General features: G+C 38.1%; 1 protein-coding gene across 1 annotated transcript; it reads left to right on the top strand.

The window, feature by feature from the left end:
• The first annotated feature begins 1,956 nt into the window (after positions 1-1,956).
• LOC113047254 (septin-9-like) lies at positions 1,957-25,406 on the top strand. Its single transcript, XM_026208606.1, has 10 exons — positions 1,957-2,055; positions 14,383-14,571; positions 18,478-18,606; positions 18,805-18,886; positions 19,239-19,376; positions 20,863-20,980; positions 22,662-22,757; positions 22,844-22,940; positions 24,024-24,075; positions 25,143-25,406. The coding sequence occupies exons 2-10, from the start codon at positions 14,421-14,423 to the stop codon at positions 25,273-25,275; spliced, it is 996 nt and encodes a 331-aa protein (XP_026064391.1). The 5' UTR covers positions 1,957-2,055; positions 14,383-14,420; the 3' UTR covers positions 25,276-25,406.
• Positions 25,407-25,799: the final 393 nt, after the last annotated feature.

Below are 25,799 nucleotides of genomic sequence, written 5' to 3'. Positions count from 1 at the left end.
AAAAATAAATCAGCCCGTCTTTCTTAGCACTGGGGAACAAAGATGGCGCAGCTCCATTGTTTATCTGCTGTAAGACCTCCTAGCAAGCGAACGAATGTCTTCCTCCCCTCCAGCTTCTTTCTCTTCTTCTAACATCTGCATGCAGTGCTTTCCAGAAACAAAATAGGAAACATGGTTGGAGGAAGTCAGTAAACACTGGAGATGGGTGCATGTTGAGATTGATCATTGCATGATGGCTGCATGTTCACAAGATCTCCTGCTTTCTTATGTTGGAGGAGAGGAACAGATCTCGCTGGCTTCCTACAAATAGCATCTGGGAAAACTTTGGCAACGATTAGCCTTTTTTTTTGGGGGGGGGGGGTGCTCAAACAATTAAGCAAATGCCTATGCTGTTCTAACCACAGGTTTGAGCAGTTCATCTAGTATGCGGTCTCCCTTTAAACACAGAGTTTGTTGCTTTTCACAAGCACTTCAGAAGAAAAGCAGAAAGGAGGCCTCCCAGAAAAAGTGCAGAGATGCAGAGAGCCAAAGGATTTGCCCCAGAGAATGGGAACGCTGGCTCTTGGAATTGGTTGTAAACTTGGAAGGGTTTATTTTTCACTCTGTGTTAATAAAAACTGATGTTGAAACTCGAAGCCCCCCTCTGGTGGGTGAAAGAAGGGAAGTGGCTTATTGTCAAGAGCTACGGCCTGCAAATTTATGACGCCCTTCATCAGGAGTTGCCATGAATGGTGCCTGTTCAGTTTCATGATACACGTTTAGAGTGACCACAATAATCTGGCACATCTGATTCGATGTAGTAAACAAGGTTATTATTAGTCTTACTCATTTTCCCTCCAACATACAACTTGCAGCATGAGACTAGGCATGAAATAAAAATGCACAGTAATTTTCCATGCATGGTCATTGAAAAGTGGACAGATGGACTCATTGGATTATAAGTGTAATCTAAGCTCCTTGTACTGTCGATGGACTCTGTAAAGAAGTTAAGGTGTGCTTTTCCTTCTAAACTCTCAGTGAGGAATAATGGGAGATCTGGTTTTGATTTTAGGAAAGACTGATTTTTTTTGGCAGGGTTTGGATCGAGACTAAAAAATAAAAAGAGACAGTGGAGTTAATTTTATTTATTAAATGCTTTATATATTTATTTTTTGCAAATTATATTATTAGTGTCGGGATCTTGTTCAGGACGTTATACCGCAAGAAATTTGATCAGTGGCCTCAAATAGTGCGCAATTTTTAAATCATTTTAATTATGATTTGCTGGAAACACTTTAGTTATGTGTTATAACTCATATAACTTATAAGTTGATTGAATTATTTATGATGTGAATTTCATAAAATCCTAAAGTGTTTTTCATTTCAGATTTAAATCAATATTGAGTAAATACTATGAATATGTATGTTATTTAAACACACATGCGTGCACTGCACACACAAAATTGAGCTTATAAATCAGCTTATAAATAAGCTATTAACTCATACGGAATGATTTTTCTTGAGAATGTAGAAATGCAGACAGTTTTTCTGGAAGTGGTAGGTTTGGGTGTAGAGTTGGTTTAGAGTGATGAATGTATGGTTTTGTAGAGTATAAAAACCATTAAGCCTATGGAAAGTTCCCGCAAGGATAGTAAACCAGATGTGTTTGTGTAAACCGTACAATCTCTCTCAACATCTTTCACTGAATAAGTAAGGTCCCACAGATTCTTGGAAGAATTGGAAGAACAAAAACTCAGCTCAGGTAATTCAGGACTCATAAGTCATTGGTGCTGGACAGTCTAAACTCTTGCTCTGTTTTCTCTCAATTGTGGACTGGGGAGGGATAGACAGGCAGCCGCTTAGCTGTGTGTGTGCTTTGTTAGGCAGATAGGCTTCCTGCTTTCCTTCTCTCTCTCTTTTCTCTGGCCATCTCTTCTCACCGAGTTCTCTGGAGTTGCAGAGGGGTGTGGTGAGCTAGTGTCACATGACACTGTGGAGGTGGAGTCAGAGAGAAGCCCAGAGACTCCAGCTGAGGCTCACACTGGAGGTTTAAGGCTGAGCAGGGACGAGCAGAGGGTAGGTCAACACACTTTCACTCTCTTTTCCTCTCCTTTTCCTTTTCTCTTACTCGATGTCTCCCGTTCTGTTTGTGTATTGCTCCCTCTTGCTTTACAAGCATTGACTAACATTGCAGAAAAGATCACTTCAAAACGAGCAGGACTTTTGTTGTTTACATGTTGGTGTGTCTGTAAATACATGTCTTTATAAGTATTATTTTTCCATGTTCAGGCCTGAGACTCGGCCTGTTTTCCATGTTAGAGCTTCACGGATGTTTAAACTGGAAGGTTCTGAGAAGGGAAGATTTATTCGGTCTCTTTAAGCATCTGGGAGTTTGCAGAGGGGGCGTGTTTGCCTGTTCCGCTCTCCTTTTTCATCTTCACTCCCTGTCTGCACCTTCTGTCTTGGCCTTGTAATTAAACATGTGCAGGTTACAGGGCTGCATGAGACCCAGACATGCTAGCCCTATGTAATTTCACCTCCTCAAAGGCTCATTTTTCCTGAAATTTTTCTGTAGGTAGGGTTTAATTTCACCCCAGGATAAAACATAATACAAAAATTATATTTTTTATTTATTTATTTGTATTTTGTATTTTTTTCTTAAATGATAAGAAGCCTTTTTAACACTATTAAGTTAATTTTATTTTTTTATTTGCACGTTTGACTGATTGTATTTGGGTTCTAGATTGTAATGTTTTTATTCATGCTGATTCGGGGGGGTTATGTAATTATATATATATATATGTATTTTTTTATTCCTGTTGAAAACATAACAATAATGGGAAATTGGATAAAGTTGCTTAATTGACTCAAAGAAATATGTGATATCAAAGCAAAAAACTAAATCCTGAAAACACACTTCATTTTCTTAAATATATATTATACTGTTCATTGGCCTGCCCACATCCTGCAGGGGACCAGGAGAGAGTCCACACACTCTCTTGTTCTCCATCTTGGTCACGTCTATGTCATTATCTTTTTTGTGTGTCTGTGTGGGGGGAAAAAAAAAATTCTCATCCATTTATTTCAGCCCTCTTGAGTTGCTACCAATGCCAGTTTCACAGACTTATCACCATTTGTTGAGGTGTTAAAAATATGGGAAGAGTAACAGCAAAGTCAGCATTTCATTCTGTTGTCAACAAGGTTTGGCATACATCCATAGCTTAATGTGAAATAAAGTCACTAAACTAAAAATCAATAGTTTAGGCCAAGAATCATTAGCACACTCTGTGTGTCTCATTGTAGGTGGCCATTCACTGCTAACAAAGTGAAACCACTTTTCGTTCCTCGTTTGGGAGAAGCTCCTCATTTTGATGAGTCATCTCAAACGCCTCGCTGCCCTTTCTCTATTTATACAGTCGACATACTCATACTCTCCCGAACCCAGAGCAGCAGACCTCTGAGGGTTTCAGCCCACTTCCACTGAAGACTCCACATGACTTTTAGAAGGATTCTTGCGGGATGGAAATGTTTTCTATAATTGCCGTTGTTGGGAATATTCGTGGTGTGTGTGTTTCTGCTTTCCTGTATATGTCTGCTAGCATTAAACCCTTCGGTCTTTGGCAGTAATGGAGCGTGGTCACCCTGTACCTTCTGTGGTGGAGAGAGCCGTGGCGGTTAAGTGTCAGAAACACCTGCCTGGCACATGCGGTTATCACAAGCATGCTTTCATAGGCACTGCGAGTGTCTGTCACCACATCTGTATAACCAGGACTGATTTGCAATGCAAAGTATTGGGGAATGTCTAATTTAACGGATGGGAAGAAATAAAATGTCATTCTTTTTCTTTAAAATGCTTTCAGTGGACTATTTCAGTGGTCATTCTTGTTCCTGTGAACAACCGGATCCTGTTTACCATCATTATGAGTGTAAATTATTCAAGTGACTTTCAACATAAACATTGAATGTCACCTTAGGCTATTTCAGCATAAGTAAACATTCATTTTTGTTCATAAACAGTAGCTTGTTTTTCTGGTCCGTTGACGTTTAAGGATTGTCTGGCGGTTTTTCTGTATTTGATCACTTTTAGTCATGAGAGCTATTTCTAGGATCAGCAACTCAAGATGCTTTTCTGAGCATATTTGGACGGTCATATGACTGAGCTAAGTGAATGTGTTCATTTATCTCTATACAGATAGTGTGCAGGAATCTCTTTTTGAGCCTGCTTCTGAAGAACTGATAGTGAATGTTAAAAGGGCCTTTTGCAACAGGAATTCGTGTTTGCCTGAGAACTGAAGCCTGCTGTGGAATCGCTTTTGTTTTATCTCTCATCTGATCTTTCACATCGTAGAAGTTATGTCACTGTGCTGTTTTAGCTTTGCGTCCATTCCCAGATGCTGTCTTTCTTCTGCTTGTCGTCAAGTCCTGCGCTCTCACATTGAGGTCAGATCCATGACCCGTCTTTCAAAGGTCATTCCGGTCATTCCACAGATACACTTTAACCCCTCTAGACTACCGTTGGATTATGTGTTAAGAATGCCAGGGACAGATTTCCAGAGGTCCTATCACTCCAGCTATGCTGTACAGGTGGCTCATATCTAGTTAGCCAGAGCAAAAGATTGTGGATGACTTCATTTCGACTGAAAGTTTGTTGGCAGAACATTTCCTCTTTGTGCATTTAATATTTTGGCAGTCAGGAACGTTAGTACACATACTATAACAACATTAGGAGTTGGTGAGCATGTTAGCCAAGTCACACATTTATTTTCATTTCAGTTTCTTCAAATGTAAAAGTGGATGAGCATACCGTTTCGGAATGTTTCCTGTTCCATATTGTTTTTCACACCATTCTTATCGCTCACTCGCACTTCTGCTGTCTTTTGCCAGTTTGGGAGTGCGATATCCCTCACTTCCAGAAGTTTTTCCATTGTGTGCATGACTCCATCTGCTTTTACAACCCCGAGCATCAGAGGTCATCCTCTCCGGCCCAGCACTCTGTGGGCTAACACTCTGTGTTTGTGTAGAGTTAACATCAATTTCCCTTCTGCATTGAACTGCTCTCTGTGGGAGGCCACCGCTTGCTTATTCCCTCTCTCCTTTTGTCTCTCTCTCTTTCCCTCTCTCTCTCTCTCTCTCTCTCTCTCTCTCTCTCTCTCTCTCTCTCTCGTTGATCTTCCCACTCTGACCTTGCTTGAATTATTCTGTAACTCTAACCGGCTGGATCTTGGCTCTGTGTGTCTTTTGTAGTTTTCCAGCACTTAATCATAATCTTTCATATAATTGTATGCATCTTGTTGTATATTGCATATCCTCGGGCATATTCCAGGCAGTACTTTTTTTCTTTTCTTTTTTTCTGGAGTCATTTACTTCTGAGAAGTCAAGGTTTTAGCCAAGTGATGGCTCCCCTGAGTGCCCCCCCCCCCACTATCTTTGAAATGGTAATGGTACCATTTGACAAAAATATAGTGTAGAAGACAAGATATATGTATCATCTTGCCATATTTTTTTTCTTGGAATCATATTGGGGAGTGTGTAAGGAGAAGAACAGACATATTGAAAGAGTTTGTGACCATTTTTCCAGAGCTTACAGGAAATGTCTTATCAGCTAAAGTGAAGTTATTTCTTTTACACATTCAAGTGGCTGCTTGATTCTGACAAATCATACAGGTGATTTCATTAAGGCTACAAAGGTTATCGATGCACCACGTATTTGTACTATATTGGTTATCAACATATATTAAATATTTTAAAGTAATCTTTATAGCTCAATGTTGGATATATATGCATTTATTCAGTAAAATCAGTAGCATTTTGAAATAATACTACAAATTAATATACCTAATAAAAAATTACAAAATCGTATGTAGCATTATAAATGTATTTTACCGTCACTTTTGAACAATTTAATGCTTTCCTGAGAATAAGTGTATTTTAAATGTATTTTGATGTAGTATAAATAGTGAATCTTTTTAGATCAGATGTTAATATGAAAATAACTATCAGTTTATCAGTGCTGAACAGAATTTCCCCTACTAACAGACTGTCTCAATCCTATTCAGCTAAATATAATCGGTTAGTGTTGATAGTTAGAAGACCACTCTTGCTTGTAAAGATGCCTTTCTTTTACAGATGGCCCAAACAGGAAGTTGCTGCTAATTCATGAATTATGGTCTCACAGCTTGATCTGAGCACTGTGGACTCCGCTTAGTCTGGGCTGAGACCGTTTCTTTCACCGTATGCTCTTGTAAATCCTCTGAGGCCACTTTACAGGTGTCCCACCATGGACACAGTCCGTGATTTGCAACCTTTACCTCAGGCTGGGAGGAATAAATCAGTCGTTCAGTCTGACTTTCTCTCTTCGTTCTCTTTGCTGGCATCTATTTACAAAGCTATTGAATGCTTGGAGATTTGACAGCGTTAGGAAAAAAAAAGAGTACGTTTTTGCCTGTAATTGAAAACAGAGAACGACTAATATGGTCCCAACTCGAGTTTCTGATGGAAAGCTTTGTTTTTGTCTGTTGAGATCTTGGGGTCTTGTTGGATTGTTTTTAACTAGTCACTGTGTTATGCAAAGGCTAATTTAAAAAATAACATATAATGTAAACCATAGTTGGATTTTCACTGTTGATGATAATAGCTGCTTGTGTTGTTTATAATGGCAGGAACTGTGATATGGTTCTCATTACGTCAAAAATGTAAAATGCTGTTCTGATGATGGCTTGGAAACTGATTTGTTATTTGCATGGATCCCATGCTGGTTAAAAACAAGTCTCGGGGTTCCAACATTCTTCAATCCAGGAAACAGCTATCAGCCACAGGACTGTGTTCACCTCTCCTCTCACCCTTACGTTGTTTTTCTCTGCGGGAGTTTCAGTGTTCAGTTATCTCCTCAGGCATGGAGTCTGTTAGCGCTTGAGGCCCCCAAACCTGTCAGTCGACACCGCGTCTGTCAAAGCAGTTCACCTCGTGAAGACTCACAGGAATGAGAGAGAATCACATGCATTTTCACAACAGCCTTTGATCTTGAGTTATTAAAGTGCCTTTTAAATTTTTTTATGTGTAAATCTAAAGAAAAATATATATATAAAAAAAAATATATATATATATACACACGCACACACACATATACACAGTACACAAACACACACATATACACATGTATATATGTGTGTGTGTGTGTGTGTGTCAATGTTTTGGCTTTATATGTCTATAGATGACTTATGTAATGCACAAATCTTATGCACTAAAATGTTCCTTTAAATTACCACAGCTGTTTGCACAAGAAAACCCATCATGATAATACCCATAATATTATAATTAAGAATTGAAGGGTGAATTAGGACTTTAGAAGTTTCTTGCAACCAGGCACTGAAGGTTAATTTTAGGGGTCCACCGATCATTGGCGCTGATATTATGTTTTTTTTTTAATGATTATCGGTATTGGTCATTTTCAAAACCGATTCACCGTTAAAATAACTTAATTTTGAAACGCGCTAATTGGCACAAATGACCACTCTGTGGCCTAAAGCAGTCTCCGCCCATCTGATTTGTTGGGAGTCATGAGTCCGAACAATCGATGCAGAATTCACTCACACTCTGAGAGCGCTTGTTAACTGGAGCTGCTTCAGTGATCACGCATCAGTTGTGTCTAAAAGGTAAGGCAGCACAGACTTTGCTTAAATTGCAGTCCACTAAAGTTACAATGAAGTTGCAAAACACCTACATTTTATCTATGATTTCTGAAATATGGAAAACACAGATGCATCATTCACAGTTGGGTTATTAGCAGAGAGAACAGAGCAGGACTTGAATATCGGTGTTATCATTTGCATATGCTTTTGAGTCTTGAGAACTCACTTGCGTGTTTTCATTTTCTGTGTGCCCATAGATTGCGAGAAGGAGAGTTACAGCATTTAATCATTATTAAAGGAGATGGCAAATGTGATAGATTTAATACAACAGTTCAATATCAAGTACTGCCTGATTTTGCTCTATTATAATCAACGAAAATAGTTCCAAATAAAGTAAAAGATCCGCCACTGCACATCTCTAAAAGTTTCATGCATGAAAGTGCGTTTTTGAATGAATCTATTGAGTCAGTGATTCAATATTACCCATTATGAATTCATTCCTGAATGAATCAGTCATTCAAAAGGATCAATTGACTGAATGATTCAGTGTTAAAAGCAGTGACTTGCCGCCACCGGCTGGTGGTTTTGGTTTCATTTTTGGGTGTAATTTCAGTTATTTAAATCATTTTAATATTTCTGTATTCAAAAATCTATATTTTAAACATTAATCTCCACATAAATCTATGAATTTAATTGCACTCATGCCACCTCTGAGCCTCATTAAACATCTGAAAATGTACCTACAAGCCACTTTTGTGTTCTTCTGTGCAACCTCTGTAGTACAAATACATTTTTTATTAATACTAATTTTTATATGATTGATAACTTATTTGTCTTATTTTACTACTTATTGTATTGTTTTAAATATACATTTTTAAAATCTTATAAACAAATATTTGAATTTGACAGATGCCATTGCAGAGGTAAAAAGAGAATACCCCTGTAAATCACTTTGAGTCACATGACACCTCATATTAGGAAGGATAATTTTTTATCAGAATTTTTGATTATTGATCAGAAAGTGCTCCTTGTTTTTGTTTGACATGCACTCCGGATTACAAAAAGGAAAAACACTGCTCTTAAACCTGGTATGTGACGGTCATGGCTGTGGAATAGGGTTAGTCCGAGGAAGAAAATTCAGTCAAAAGATTTATATTTTGCTTTAACACCTGACTGACTACTATAATAATTATTTCAACTATTGTTTAAAAGAATAATCACACAATACGCTATTTCTTTCATGTTTTAATTTTAATAGTAAACCCTTTGTTTGCCAAAAAACAAAGTTTAACTTTTACTTTTGTTGTGGGAGAACTACACTCAACCAACACCAGGGAAGGCAGTTTGTCAGAGCCCTTGTTATTCTTAATTTTGACATTAATTAAAATTTGTACAAACTATCGGTTATCGTCTATTTGATCTGTAATGATCAGTATCGGCATCGGCCTTGAAAAACACATATCGGTCGACCCCTAGTTAGTTTGTCTAATACATTTCTGTTGGGACATACAGTAATCTACTCAAGCAGGCTCTGATATTCCATCTTAGCCTTAATTTAGTGGGTTTTTTTGCTCTCTTATAATTGGATTTGAATGTCTTCCAGCTGTTTGTAACGCTCAGGCTAATGGTACTGGAGCTTTATGGGGTCACTCTGATTGTGCGCAAGCACCTGTGTTCACAGCTCCTTTTACAGGCATGCATTTCCATCCTGTATGACAGGCTGTGGGGTCAGTTTACTTTTCTGAGTTGCACAGTATCACTCAGGAAAGACATTGCACGTGGCCCTGGATGAAGGGAAATCATAGGTTCATTGGTCAGCTTTTGTTCCTCTGTTGTGACTCTGTCTGTCGTCAGGGAGTTTCTACACTTTCAGTATGTTTCATAGTGATGGCTGATGGGTTTATTCCATTAGATGCTGAAGCTGTTCCAACAACAGATGGGTACAAAAATGTGTCACAGGCAAACATTTCTACATAACACACTTCTGAAGAACTTCTAGTACATTGCCAAGAAATCCTTGATAAACTGGCATGATAAGTTCTTCTCTGAAGAGAAAAATGTAAGTGAAAAAAGGTTTCAAATTGCTTTACCTAAGTCAAAAACAACCCAGTGTTTGTGTTTGATCAGGCTTTGTGCTGTTTGTAGATTCCTTTGTCAATACAGGTGGGCTTTCTAGAGACCTCCAGCTATTGTAAAGCACTCTCCTTGATTGAGGGTATTAAGATGCCGGACATTACTGTGAGCCAAAGAGGATCTCCTCCAAATCACCCTTAGGGCAGTGAGTGAACGCTCTTTTCTGGAACTGCGTTCTAGAAGATCCCATTTGTAGATACAAGCTGCACTCTGAACCAAATAAAATATCTCATCTGCATATTTAACCATGTAGCCTAACACATAATTTGATTCAGCATTATTTCTGCAGTTGCTAGGTACTTTTTTGTTTTGTTCAACAAGGATGCATTTAATTGATCAAAAGAGACCTGTTAAAAAAAGATTTCTATTTTAATTAAATGCTGTTCTTTTAAGTTTTCCATTTATCAAAGAATCCTGAAATAAAATGTATTTCCATTTTCAGAAAAATAGTAAGCAGTGCTGTTTTTAAAATTGATAGATGTTTCTTTAGCACCAAATCAGTAAATTAGAATGATTTCTAAAAATCATGTGACACTGAAGACTATAATAATAGAAATAATGAAGCTAAAAATTTTCCACCACAAAATTTTATTATATTTAAAATTATTTTTTCTTTTTATTATTTTAAGTTTTAATTTCACAATATCTTGTGAAATATCTTATGTCTTAATGGGAATGCTTTAGAATATGAAACACTTATTGACTATTAACTCAGCGGTTTCCCTCAATAAACTCATAGTTTGCTGCTTATTAATAGCTAATATTGTAGTTATTAAGTTTAGTTATTTGGTAGGTTTAAAAGATCTAAAAGGTATGCAAAATATGGCATTAATATGCGCTTTATAATTACTAATAAGCAGCCAATATGCTTGCTGATAAGCAACTAGTTAATAGTGAGAATAGGTCACTGTCTTTTACTGTATTTTTGGTCAAATAAATGGTGGACATAAGAGCCTTTTTTTAAATCTTACCAACAAACCACCCCAAACCTTTGAACCGTATTGGGTGTGTGTATATATACATACATACATACATACATAATATATAAATATATAATTTACATATATACCATATATTTTAAAATGATAGATATAAGGACAGGGTGTGTGTATCTATTTTTTTTTTTATGTTTGTGGTTTCTGGTTTGAAGCTTTAGGAGCCGATTTCTCTGGCCCAGAACTTTTCTGTGGTGGACATGTGTGAGATGGCTATAGATTGGAGTCAGCAATCAGGCTAAATACTTTTCTGGTACTAAAACTGTTTGTCTTATGTTCCTATTGAGGGAGTTTTTTTATATTGGCCATTTATGCTTACTGGCAACAATACAGTGGCTTTGGCTAAAGTCAGCATGGGCCTTTTTGATGCTGCTTCACCTCAGTTTAACCTCCGTTGACAATGGTAAAAAAAAAAAAAAAAAAAAAAAAGAGGCTAGGGATGACCTTTTCATTGAAAAGTCCACCACCAAAGTGCTCTTTCAATCTCTGCATTCATCACTTTGTAATTACCCAGGAGAAGGATGTTGGGGTGGATGCCAAGAAGTGGAATGAAGGTGATTCCTGCGAGTTGGAGGGAATGCGAATGGTTTTAAATGAACTGAGGAAGTGGTCTGTTGGTCATTAGAGGTGGAAGCTAGGTGTGTCTCCTCATCGGCTCCAGTGTAACTGCAGAATAAACAGTGTAAGGGAAATATGACTCTATTCATACAGCTTTCTTCATAGGAAAAGTGTAGTTAGCACATGCCTGCCATCTGTTCTCAGAATACTTAATCCGAGCAGAAAGAGCTAGATCAGCTGTCTGAACACAGGAGGAGTCACTCCTCATTCAGGTAAGAGTAGGAGTGTTGTTAGGAGCCTTTTCCATGCTGGATGGGTGTTTTAGTTGTTCCTCCTGGCTTTACGTTAACAAAAGGAAGCTCAGAGTGCAATCCTGTCAGCATATTTGTACATGGAGATATCTGACTAAAGACACTGAATAGAACAATTTAGTGAGTTATACCATATCAGTTATTTCCCCCCAAGTATCTCTTCATATTTAATGTTTTCTTTTAATGTTTTGAATGCTCCAATTCACTTGTAGAACTTAAAGCCATTGTTTTAATTTTTAGTTTTTTATTTTAATAATTAGTATTTACACATGTATTCATATACACAAAATAGTACACAATTTTTGGAAAGCTGATATTGGACAGAATTTATGTCCTGTGTATCATACTCCAGTTCACTTGTAGAACTTGAAGCCATTGGTTTTATTTTTAGTGTTTTATTTTAATAATTAGTATTTAGACATGTATTCATATACACAAAATAGTACACAATTTTGGTAGCTGATATTGGACAGAATTTATGTCCTGTGTATCATGCTTTTTATTTGTATTGGCTACATATTTAGACAGTACCCTATTTATTTATCTATTTAGACAATAGTGTGCCATTTTAATATCTGACTATGTCTAATATCTTAATGTCAGATGTTTAATATCTTAATGTCAGTGCATCAGTATTTTAGTTTTCAGTGTTTTCAAACTATTTATATTTATTTATTTTATTTTGAGAGTTTTAATTGGGTGTTTGGACATTTACATATGTAGACAAAATAGAGTATGATTTTAATACCCGGCATTTATTGGTTACTATTCAATAATTTAAGTTTGGTAAGTGTTTTATTTTTATTTTTTATTTATTGTTTTAGACATTATTTTAGACTTTATTTGAAGGGAAAAAAAACTGTATAAAATTCTTATATCTGACATTTTATTGGTAATTGAACACAAATTTAATATCTCTGTGCATCAGTGTGATCATCAAATTACGGTTATATCGCACATACTTATCCAAAAACTTGAAAAGTTGCATGTCTGTTCTCTGTCTTATGGTTTTGACCATGAAAGGAAATGAAAGAAAATTCAAGACATGACAGAAAAGTTTTTTTTTCACTGCTCCGGGTGTGTGTTCACGGTGTGTGTGTGCACTTTGGATGGGTTAAATGTAGAGCATGAATTCTGAGTATGGGTCACAATACTTGGCTGAATGTCATGTCACCCTTCACTTTCATGTCCAACTCTTTCTCATCACAGTCTAGGTGAGACATAAACATATCTTTCTACACACTGGTTCAGTCTTGTCACCCTGTCAACTGTGAACACACATTTTAAACGTATTAATTACTATTCAGATGAAGTTTCTGTGCTGATGGTTGCCCTCTCGTACCTGTAATGTAATGTAATGTAACATTGGAAAGTCTGTGGGGAAGCGCGGGTCTTTAGTGAAGCTAGGAATCCAGTGGCTGTGGGTTTGTTGGCTTGACGCCCCGTCAGGGTGGAGAGAAACCGGTGGGCTTTCTGAATAACTGTACCGAGCCCTGAGAGCTGCCAGTGGATCAGGTTACTGACTTGAAGAATTTTAAACAGCTTTGTCTGCTGGAAGGACACGCTGATCTAGCTTTGAGATGGGGCTCCATTGACTTATGTTTGCATCTTCTACCTAAAAAAGAAAGTTGTCCAAACATTTTGTTTTGTCTAGCCTGATTTTTCTCTGCTACCACAGTGATAACATCACTACATGAGTGTCTTATCACTGATTCTGGGTGTTTCCCGACATTAAGGAAGTGGCTCCTGTCTTTTTATCACGACGGAGACTGGTGGAAGCTTCGGTTTTAAATGTCATCTATTTCTTATCTAGTTCTTGGAAAAGTCACAAGTAACACAATCTTGTTGTATGGAAGAAAAAAATGCCTGTTGAATTGTAAATAAAAAAGTAAAATGCTTTTGGCTTAAAATGTATGCTATATATTGAGGCCTAGTTTAGTAACTGTCACGGTACCCTTTAGACCTGGAGTTGAGTATTTCTTATTTAGGTAATGTGTGGATATTTATTTTCCAGTGTGTCTTCAGCATGATTGGGAGGAAATCTGATCTTTCCTGTCGCACTTGAACTCGGGATGCTTTTAACTGAAGCATTTCTGTAATTTACGGAACTTTAAAAATGTTGAAAGAATGCATTCAAGATACTTTCTTGGATTTCCTTTCATTGCAACCCCTCGGAAAGATAAGAAATGAGATTCCAAGTCCTTTCTCAGTCTGTCAGGGTGACGCGCTTTATTTATCAGTGCAACCTTGTTACAGATTACTTACATAGCTGAACGACAATGCATATGCATTTACACCCTCATGTGGTCAGAATCTGTTCCATGTAGTTACAGCGATTCGATCATATTCCAGACACAATGCGGCTTGGCTTTCTGCGTAATGTAATGTAGTGTGATCCCAACCTGATCTTCGAGGGGTCATAAGATTGGTATACTCTAAATAATGTCAGTAGATGATTTGGAGAAGGCCTCTTTCACATGATGGATGCATTGGAAGAGAGGTGAGAACATTTTTGGCCCAATAATATGCCTCAAATAAATGGATATTTATTGAAATTGAGAAGTAAAAATGTGCTAGCTGGCTCCAGGCTGGAGAAGAGTCGCCTGTTTATTATGTCTGTTTTCCAGCTATGTAGAAGCACCTTCTCTCCAAGAGTGTCTGTAACAGCTTATAAAATACCCTGCAGTCTAGTGCTTTTGATTGCATATGAGCGTTTAAAACAAAATACCCCATGATATATGATAGACTCCTCATTGCGTCTTCTCTTCTTGTTTGCAGGGTCAGAGGTCATTTCCAGCTACAGCAGCAGTAGCATCATGGCAGATTCGGTTATCTCAGAGATGCCCCCAGCCATGTGCCTGGAGAAGCCCAGCGTCGACTTCAGCTATGTGGGCATCGATGCCATCCTGGAGCAGATGAGGAGGAAGGCCATGAAACAGGGCTTTGAGCTCAACATCATGGTAGTGGGTGAGTCAACATTTCAAGCATTGATCTCTGAGAAATCACTCTTAAATGCTTGCACTTCGTTTTTTTTTATAACCAAGAAGCCATTTTAAAATCTAAAATTGTATTTGAATCAGATTTTGTCATTTTTTCCCCTGCATTGGTAATTTCAGTAATAGCCTTAGCTATAAAAATACTCTGTAATTTAGGCATTTGGTGAAACCGTAAAAAAAAAAAAAAATGAAGTGAAAGTGCCATAAATTATAATTGTAGAGAACCATTTAATTACTTCAACCTTTAATAAAACAATCTTATGGTAATCAAAGCTTCAATTTTCCATAACACTTCCAACCACACACCTACGCGTGGCAATTACACGCAGGCTTTCATAAGCAGTGCTCAATTAAATGCCACTAGTCAGGCTGTGTTATTCCATGTGCATTTTTATATTCTTACATGTTTGTGTGTTCCTACAGTGTGTGTGCTTGTTCATGTTTTATCTTTAGGCTCATGAGGTTGCATATCTGTTGCAGTTTCTGTTTTTAGTTTGTCAAATGCATTAGTCTCTTAGTGAGTTTAATTACACTCAAATCTTCAGAAGACGAAGAATAAAACCTGCTGTAATTAAACTGACATTCATGATCGAGTGTGTTGTTTAGTGTTAGCTTACAGTACATTCTCAGAAATGGTAATAGTCAGCAATACTTGACATGCCACATACTTTAGGAGACTTTGAGATGTGGTGCATTGATTAATAGTGGTTGTTTTTTTTAAATCACGCTCGCAGCTAATTTCATTGGTCTACTCACTCACACAGGCACCTGTCGAGAAAAGTTCAGACTTCATGAATTCAGCTAGTTCAGAGTGACACAGTAATGCTGTCAATCAGGACGGGCTAACAATTCTATCTTAAGTTTAAAAACTTAAACTGAGGGTGCTTTCACTCTAGTACATTGATTGTTTTGTTAACGAAACCAGGATTAAAATTATTACAATGTTTATTTTTTTCTTGGTGTGGTTCGCTGTCACAGCAAAGTTTCTAAACGGACCAAATTTGTTCATTCAAGTCACGCACGAGTAAACTGTTCTCTCATTGGTCAAAGTTCCACGGTTTATTTCCGGATTCCACCGCTGTCACGGCAGTCATCCTTCAGGATGGAATGACAACAGCTTTGCGGGCTTATTGTTATTGTTTTTTGTAGCTGTCGTTATATTTATTTATCATTTTGAGCAGGAGTCCAGGATTCATCTGAATTTTAAAATAAAAAAATAAAAAAATGCACCTACTAGGAAGAAGAGCAATACGACGCCGTTATAAAATAAAAAAGTGCGATTTGATTTTGAATGGCGAAGACATGCTTACCCACTGACATTTGTCATTTCTGTGTTGATTTTACATATTCGGTAGTTCTTTGATTTTCAGTCAATATAGGAAAACAGTTTTGATGGTGGTCGGAGGAAGGACAGTGAAATGAAGTGACATTCAGCCAAGTATGGTGACCCATAATCAGAATTTGTGCTCTGCATTTAACCCATCCAAAGTGCACACACACAGAGCAGTGAACACACACACACACACACACTGTGAACACACACCCGGAGCAGTGGGCAGCCATTTATGCTGCGGCGCCCGGGGAGCAGTTGGGGGTTCGGTGGCACCTAAGTCGTGGTATTGAGGGTGGAGAGAGAACTGTACATTCACTCCCCCCACCCACAGTTCCTGCCGGCCCGAGACTCGAACTCACAACCCTTCGATTGGGAGTCCGATTTTCTAACCACTAGGCCACAACTTCTCCAAAAGTGAAATTTGAGTGTTGCAGTGACAGCTTTTTATATAACTAAGAACTAGAAAAGACATTGCTTACTTTTTCAACATCCCCGCCTGCATTCTATTTTTTCATGTGAATGAATTCGCTGGGTTCGACGGCACTTTACAAACAAATGCATAAACTGATTACAGTGGCCTTCGTATTTACCTCCATATGACAGCATGCTGTGTGCCATCTTTTTTTTATTGCTCACATTCAAATCTGATATCGGCCATATATATAAAAAAAAAATTTCTGTTGTTTAGCTTTTGAAATCAAGTTGTTGAGGTCTTACAGTTTGCTTGTGAAAATGTGTGAATAACTTGAGACAAGTGTAGTTTGGAATGAGGAAATAAGAATGTAAATTAGGGAACAATGTGTGTTTTGAGTAATGTGATAGGGCAAAATGTTTAGGGCATCACCTGGCGGTATTTTTCCATTTCAGCATTAGCATCCCAGAGGATGCATTCCTGTATTAAACCTCATGATTTATGTAGTGTTTACAAGAGGAAATAATTAGGAGCTCCACTGGAGACAGCAAAATGAACCTGTACATGCACAAGACTGCAGCTGGTTTTCACGTGTGGCTCTCTGGGTCATTGTGGCCAAACCTGCTGTTGACTTAACCCAGTCAGATCTGAGAGAGCCAACCCTCGCCCGTTCCCAGCTGCAGCCCGTTTGTTCTGACTCCTGTCTCTCATTCCATCACATTTTCCTGATGCAAGTGTCAGAAAGTTGAAAAGCGTTGTCTTTGTAGGCAGTATACAGGGAAAGGAAGGCAGTAAGGCACATCTGAATCCAATGTCAGCGCTGGGTTTGGATGACAGGGTGTTTAGAGAGAGAGAATTAGCAGCCCTGCTCTGTGCAGAAAGGAGCAGGCCCTCATTACTACAGTGTGATGAGACCAAGGCTGACGGATGTGAGCTAGCGAGGTTGAAGGAAACCACAGCTAAACACAAGCTCCTGTTAGCAAGAGCCAATGAAATGATACAGTAGTTTCATTCAGACTTCAGAACAGCTCGAGTGGAGGTATCACTCATGATCTATGAATGAAGAAGTGAATATAAACAGAATTCAACATCCTTTGAAGTTTTCATGTTCTGTTGTTTTACACTGATCTATTTAGTCTTTTTGGCAGTGATCAAAAAAATATTGCAACTGTTTATTTAAAACAAATACAATAAAAATGTCCTCTTCATTGCATTTTACCTTCACACTAGCTTGTGTACTAATATAGATTCTAATTTAAACTTGGCAATTTTTATTATTGAATATTATAGGCTCAATTGTAAGTCTCATATGTAACCATCTTCTGTCTAATGTAAATGTACATTGTTTCATGTCTAAATGAAATTCAACAAATTTTTTAAGATTGATTGCATTTATTAGAAACAAACATATATTCATAAGTATTTACGCCCTTTCAGTCAATATAGACATTCAACTATACATTTTCAATTGGATTGAGATATAGAATCTTACTTGGCTTACTTGGCTTATTAATGTTGTTTATAAGCCATTATTGTGTACTGTAGCTTTGTGTTATCTTATCACGGTGTGTATGTGATGATGGACAGTGTTTGGCCTGCTCCAAATGGGGTGTTTAGTCTGACAGCCAAAAAATGGCTCAATTTTTGTCTCCTGAAACCATAGAAGCTTCTTCCAGCTGGCTGCAGGGCCAGAACGCCATGCCTTCTGGCACTGTAGCCGAGATGCCATGTGACATTTCTGAACAGTGGCTTTCTCTTTGCCATCCTCCCATAAAGCTGTAAAGCTGTCTCAGCCACTGAAGCGCAGACCTTTTCAGAGTATCATTAGTCTCAGTTTTTGGAGAAGAGTTACAGCTCTGCCATGCCCTTTCTGTTTCTTAGTGATTGATTTGCTGATAAACCCAAAGGGATATTTAATTGAGTTTGCCAAATGTAATTATTTTTGAAGTTATTTTAGATACTTTTGTATAGATGTTTTCACTTTGACATTAAATAGCGGTAATTCGTCAAACGCTAATGCCATTTGTAATGCCCTGAAGTGAATATTGTTTTATCTGTTTTTTTTTCTTATATCAGAATTACTGTAGTGTATTCCAATCTTGTGTTGAAATGATTGTTGTACATGTGTACAGGTCAGAGTGGTTTGGGGAAGTCCACACTGATGAACACGCTCTTCAAGTCTAAGGTGAGCCGTAAGTCTGTCCAGGGCATGCCGGAGGAAAAGATTCCCAAAACCATCGAGATCAAGTCCATCAGTCATGGTAAAGCTGCACAGCTAGACCCATTTTCTGTCATTTTTACTGAAATGTGTCATTTATACATTATGCATGGCCATCACCCATAATGATCTTGATTTAACACAGACTAGAATTCAACAAATGCTTAATTTCATCAAGCTTAAAGTGGACATGCTTTATTGTGTGCGTTCATTTTAATGATGTCGGCCATCTTTTGCACAGATATCGAGGAGAAAGGAGTTCGAATGAAGCTGACGGTCATAGACACACCAGGGTTCGGTGATCAGATCAACAACGAGAATTGGTAAAGTAGCCTCCAGTTTTGATATGATCTAAAATGTGCTTAGTTCAGTCAGATTCTTTTCTGTGAAATATAAATGACAGTCTAAAGCTGTTCTGTGAGTGTTGGCCGGTATAGCTGTTCTGGGCACGCTCTGCGCCCATCTGTGAAGCCATGCTTGAAGAACAGCAATCAAACTCTCCAAAATAAACCCTGCATGCCAACATCCCCAACCATCAAAGTGATCCTGATCAGCACTTCATTGACTGGAAAATCCTGACAGCTCAATATAGTGTTAAACACTCTTAGTCAAAATATAGTTTGACGGTGAAAAAGTGTCATTACATTTTCCTCTCGTTCTGTTTCCTTTCAACAGTTGGCAGCCCATAATGAAGTTCATCAATGACCAGTATGAGCAGTACTTGCAGGAAGAGATCAATATTGACAGGAAGAAGAGGATCCCAGACTCACGAGTGCACTGCTGCATATACTTCATACCACCCACAGGACACTGGTTAGTGAGCATACTTTAGAAGTCACTTGAAACACATCCTTATTTATCTAAACATCCATGTGAACATAAGTGGATCACTCTAAAGGCCTTTTGCTGCATAAACCTCATGTCTAGTAACTTATATCAACTCTGTTAACATGAATACGTATTGTATGTTTCTTGCCTAATGATTATGTAGAATAAAGGGGAGATGTCTAGGAATGTCAGGCCTCCAGAGGGCAGCACAGTTCCTCCTGCAGAATGAGAGTCATGTTCAGTGTATAGTCAATCAAGTCGAGCTGTCTTGAGATCTCATTTTTGCCCATTCAGTTTACACTTGAACACACTAACTGTGACCAGATATAAATAGCCCCTAAGACCTGTGTTTTTAGAAAAAGGACCTGTCTGGGCATCTTTAATTTTAATACATTTAGCTTTAAAGCTGACCTGCTTGTAAAAATGGTGTTGAGTGGAGTCACCACACTTATTTTAACAAGGCCTTGTATAACACATAACTGCTTTGGCTGGAGGGCCAGGCTTTTAAAGATGTGACTCTTACAGAAACATTTAGCAGGCCAAAAAGCATTTTAATTTCAGTATGTAGTTCTCTGGGATTTTAAAACATTTTATAGATTGAAATGTGCTTTGGCCCTCCTGAGCAGCTATAGTTTACATCAGGGATTATATTGACTGTTTAGCATGAGCACATCTAATAATATCTTAGTGCCAGATGAGGTGGGTGGCCTGTGCTGTTGTTTCTCTCCGATGTAGAGTCATTGTGTATGCTTGCGTTTTTATGGCTGATGTTGGTCAGCATGAGTTTCCAGGCTTTCTGCATTCTTCACATACTGCAGGATGGTTTTTAGTGTCCTTTACAATAAAATGTGTATATGCATGTGTGCACATGCACAGTTATCCGGACAGAGACACGACACACATTAGCCGAGATGCTTTCTGTCTGTCAGACATTACACTATCCATCTCTCCAACCGGTTTTGAAGAAGATCTAAGGACCCTGAGCACACATGCCAACCACACACCAATGGACCCATTGGTGTCTTGATGCTCCGGAGCATTTTGTGCACGCCTTTCTGTGGGCCACTGTGAATGACTGACTGTTTCATGTCCATCCAGCACTGCAGATGTCACTGCTCAGCTGCGTTCTGGCTTTGAAGAGCTCGGGCTAATTAGAGTCAAACAGTCAGCCACAGAGACTACAGACTGGGTCTTCTGCAGTCACGCCGTCAGGACATTTGTTCAGTTCTAAAACTCTGGGCCTCTTCCTTTTCAATTTTTTTCTGTTTCACCATCAAAGGTCTCCTTACACCTCTGTAAAAGCATTGCGTGAATACTCTTTCCATGCCCAAGCATCTTTAGAGTGCGTCACAGCTCAGAGCATGTGTATGTGTGGTGGTTATCGCTCTCTGGCGGTAGTAACAGTTTTCATTATAGTGCTTTTAAGAAGTGCACTCCATCACATCACCTTCTCCTTTGTCATTTTCCTCAGTCTTAGGCCTTTGGATGTGGAGTTCATGAGACGTCTTAGTAAGGTGGTGAACATCGTTCCTGTCATCGCGAAGGCTGACACCCTGACTCTGGAGGAGAGGGACTTCTTCAAAAAGAAGGTGAGCTAAGGTTTGATTGGAAATGAACGACTGTTGTTGCTTTCTTCTTTACAGAGTTCATGTGCTGCTATACTTTATTATTTTGACAAAATATTGTAGATACTGACTGTCATGTTGTGTTGCTGGTCTTTGTTAGATGGCTCAGTGACGTGACTTTATTGTCTTGGTTTATTCATTTATTTTAAAAAGATATTTAAAAATTCCATTCATACATAAAAAGTGATTGGTTTGCTAAATCTTTTTGTAGTCAGACATGTCAGGATGGTACAACTGTCCTAATATCATAAATCGAAAGAAAAAAATAATTGAATGAAATCTTTAAGTAGTTTGACTTATCCTTTTCTTTTTTAGATGAATATTCTTTTGACATAATATTATTTCTCAAAAATGAAAAGCTTCAACAGAGCCGCTTGACTGCGTATTAATATTTGAAAAACACTTTCAAATCAAACTGAAGTGGTGCAGAGTATCTTTAAATACCATTTTTATGATAAGGTTAGTTCAGCTTGTGAAATGTCACACAGTGTGGTAAAAATACCAACTTAATATGAAATTGTATGCTATGAAATCATGACATTTTTCTTTATTGAATATAGGAAAAAATAAATAGAAAAATGATTTACATATATTTTATTCAAACTTTTAATTAGGATTGTACACGCACGTATTCAAGGTGTAAGGAAAACATGTTAAAAGAACATTACACGTAATGTTTTGAGTCATTAAACCTTACATTTTCTTGAAAGCATTAATGTTTTCAAAACTCTGTTTCGGTGTGCATTTCTATTCTAAAAACTTGTCAAATATATTTTTACAAGATTATTCATTTCCTTTATCATGGACAACACTCATATTTTATTTTTATGCCTGACATGTTGTATGAGATAGAATCAGACAAAATACAATGTGGATCTGTGTGTGGCAAGCCCCGGTGGAATAATGTGAACACAGTCCCACAAACCGGTGCATTGATGTGTGGAAGAACTAGCACGTGCTGTCATGCTCTTATTCTAGCTGTAGCTGGCAAACTGAGTCTTTTTCTTCCCTAAGAGATTTCCAAGACTGCAGAAACACTACTGCCCTGTCAAAGCACTAACGCAGCTTTATTAATGATATGATGGTGTGTTACACCATTAAGACAAAAAACAAGACTGTCTTGAGTCTCAAACTTAGTCTTTGCTTTTGATTATTCTGATTCAAAGCCACAGTGGACTTGTTTATGCAGTCTAAGACACATGGTATGATGAAGTGGAGGTAAGCGACATCTGTTCTGGGGTTGTTAGTTGCGTTTCACACACAATACAGTAGCAGTAAGGAAGCACTCGCCAGCATCAACGGCTCCTTGTGCTTGTGCTGGCGTGTCTCTTACAGGAGAAACACATGCTGTTTAGAGCACAGACATTGATCTTTCTCAGGTTTGGAAAAAGATCCCGACAGACTCCAAAAGCATTTCTTCTCTTACCAGCAATGGACAAAAATCCCTTATTTTTCAGGAAAAGTATAAGATCCATATCAGTTCTAGTGTTGCACAAAATGGACGCACTCAAAATCAATTGGTTTCTGTTGCAATTTGAAATATTTTGATGAATGGTTCTTACGAATGATAACATGATCCTTAAGCATTTATCCAGATAATTTATGCGGTACTTTGTTCCTGAAGGACTGTGTGATTTTCTTATAGATCAGGGAAGAGCTTCGAGCCAATGGGATTGATGTCTACCCACAGAAAGAGTTCGACGAGGATGCAGAGGATAGAACAATCAATGAGAAAATAAGAGTGGGTTTGCAGGACATTTAGAAAACATCCATAGTTCTTTTTAAAAACCGTGCTGATGTTATCGGTTTCTTTCCTCTGTCCATCAGGAGATGATTCCTTTCGCAGTTGTAGGAAGTGACCAGGAGTACCAGGTCAATGGGAGAAGACTACTGGGAAGGAAAACAAAATGGGGAACCATTGAAGGTATTGTGACTCCTTGGTCTGTAAGCCTCTCTAGAGAAGAGCGAGGTAATGTGATTAGCAGACTCTGTAGACAGCAGCATTCCTACAGCACATCAAGGGAGCTCATTAACCGCAGACAAACATCAGAAAGCCTTATCCTCCGTAAATGAGGAGCCACTCAGAAGACCATTATGAGTGCCTCGTTTTTCCTGTGAGTCAGCGTCCTGCTGATGCCTTTATCACCGAGCCTCATTGACAGGGACTTCACCATTTCCCCTGTTCCTCAGTTTAATTACTTATAATAATATTAGTATTGCTTATTACTTCAGAATTATTTGATGAAGTCAAAGAAAAGCATTTATTTAGATTAGGAATCTTTTGTAATATAAAAATCATGTTGAATTTACGATTTTAGTATTGTAAAATGATGTATTATTAAGGTGTGTCATTTACACAGACTAAAGTTTTAGTTATTGTCTGTTCTAATCAACACTATGCCACTGAAGCCGTCAGAAGCTTGCTGTCTTGTTGACTTGTCGTTGTAGAGTAATGTACAAGCTTGTTTGAATAGAAACTATCCGGGCGGTTGATGTACTTAGCAGCTCACATACCGTAGTAAAAACACTTTCATTTTTGGGAAGATGTTTTGAGAGTCAAATGACTCTGTAATTATCCTGTGATCTTTCTGAAGAGCTCGACTCCTCTTATTAAAGGCTCTCTTTGAAAACCTTTCATTTCCGGCACTGGATGTCTTCTCCGTGGTGGCTTTCTTGTTCTCTTTCATGGAGTTTGACGTAATCTATAATTCATAAACATTTTTTCACATCCAGGCAGCTGTGGATTTGTCACAGTGAATTTGTCAGGCTCGCAGGGCTATCTTTCTGGAAGGCCTGGGTTTAAATTGAATTAGTAGAGATTGAGGTGATAATGTCTCATCTCTGTCCACCTCCCCCCGAGGATACCTGCAACAGCTCCATCTAGTGAACAAGCACTTAGTGCTGTATGTGGCTCCAAATGGCTAGAGAAGAAGAACTGAACTGATCTGTTTACTGCTGTTTGCCTTCTGTTTGTGACTCATGTTTCGCTGTGTTTTGGTGTCTGTAGTTGAGAATATTGCCCACTGTGAGTTTGCCTACCTGCGGGACCTCCTCATAAGGTCAGTCTGTGTCTGTGGTCAACAAACCGTATTACTAGTATACACTTGTGGGAAAAAGTGTGCTTAATTATGTCAAATGTACACTTTGTAACATACTTTAGATCTTAAAAGTATATATTAAAATATAAATATTAAAAGGTTTAATTAAGGAGTACAAGTTCTTTATACACTTAAGTGCACTTAAAAAGTGTGCTTTGTAGCATGTCAGATTTGTTTTATTAAAAGTAGATTGGGCTTTAAAGATGTACACTTACTTTTTGTTGACTAACTTACTAAAGCACATGTAATGATTTAACATTTTAACTGTAGTGTTATTTGACATTTAAAGTTAATATATTTTTAGTATATGTACTAAATTGCAACTTCTTTACAAATGTGTAATTACAAATATATTTAAATGCTTGTGATACAGATTTCAATAGAAATGACATTAAATGTTATTTTAGTTTAGCATAAGTCCTTTATCAGGATATTCAACAGTAACCTTTAACCATATTTCAAAGAAAATATAAATACTTATATACTGTAAAGATTAATTGGTCTGAATGAAGTCCTAGTTAAGATGGTCAAAAGGACACTCTGAAGTTTAGCTAACTGCGTTTACAATCAATCTAAACTATAATACTTGATTTTCATTTAAGAAATGAACGTGAATTTAAGTGTCATTAAACATTACTGTACATTTTTTAAAAGTATATTAACTCTACTCTTTAAAAATATGCTAAAGTGTACAGCCGTGTCACTAAATTGGAAAATGTAATCTGTCATCATTTGCTATTTTCTTGTCACATTTGTTTTATCCATGCAGTGAAAGTCAGTCAAAGTCAAATTCTTGTTTAAGCATTTTGAAGTTAAAAAAAAAAGTAATATCTTCTTTTGTGTTCCACTAAAGTGGGTTAAAATGGGTGTGGACTTAAGGGTCAGTAAATGATGACAGAATTGTCATTTTTGGGTGAACGATCACTTTAGTTCTAAGTGAACGTGTTCGTGACATCTGCATTATTCATTACCCATCATGCTGAGCTTGTTTTCGTCATTCTAACGTGTGATTGGCTCATGTCCTGCAGAACTCACATGCAGAACATTAAAGACATCACCAGCAGCATCCACTACGAGATGTACCGAGTCCGCCGGCTCAACGAGAACAACACTCAAGCCAACGGCCTCGGCGAGCACCATCCGGCCTGCCACGAAATCTAGCTCCCCATCCAAACGACCCCTCCACCCCCACTCCTCGCTCCTCTCCAATCCCCAATCCTCCATTCACCTCACGCTCTGTCCCGCCCCCTTCCTTCAGCCATGGCCTGAGGTGAAGAGGTCCATCTAGAGAAGCACATAATGACTTTACCTCCCAGAAACTCCAGCACAGTGCCCTTAAACCCTCCCGCCCACTGCATGGGCACCGGAGGGCCGCAGAGGTCAGAAATCCAGCCGCTAAAGAGCTTCTCCATATACTGCATGCGTTTGACTCGATCTGCTGATGCTCCAGGTCTGTGTCTGTGTGCAGAGGCTGATTATGAGGCCGCTTCTGATTGGTCAAAAGCTCGTCACATGCATCCCTCTTCCTTTTGATATTTACAGGAGATTGCTCAGAAGGCTCCTTTCTATGTGATTTGTTGAAAGCTCTCTTAATATTTATGCTTCACTTTGAGCGGATAAGTCATCTCCTGAAACCAGAGCTGGTGTTGCAGCACCATTATAAAACTACAGGTTATCTGATGTCT

The sequence above is a fragment of the Carassius auratus genome, chromosome 28 (genome assembly GCF_003368295.1).
Source record: "Carassius auratus strain Wakin chromosome 28, ASM336829v1, whole genome shotgun sequence".
Taxonomy (NCBI): Eukaryota; Metazoa; Chordata; class Actinopteri; order Cypriniformes; family Cyprinidae; genus Carassius; species Carassius auratus.
This window is presented reverse-complemented; position numbering and strand designations above follow the sequence as displayed.

Bases quoted from the DNA above. Each gene is read 5' to 3' on its own strand.
- LOC113047254 (XM_026208606.1), top strand. From the start codon at position 14,421: ATGGCAGATTCGGTTATCTCAGAGATGCCCCCAGCCATGTGCCTGGAG. The intron at 22,758-22,843 runs GTGGGTTTGCAG...TCTGTCCATCAG, and splicing joins CAATCAATGAGAAAATAAGA to GAGATGATTCCTTTCGCAGT. The intron at 22,941-24,023 runs GTATTGTGACTC...TGGTGTCTGTAG, and splicing joins AAAATGGGGAACCATTGAAG to TTGAGAATATTGCCCACTGT.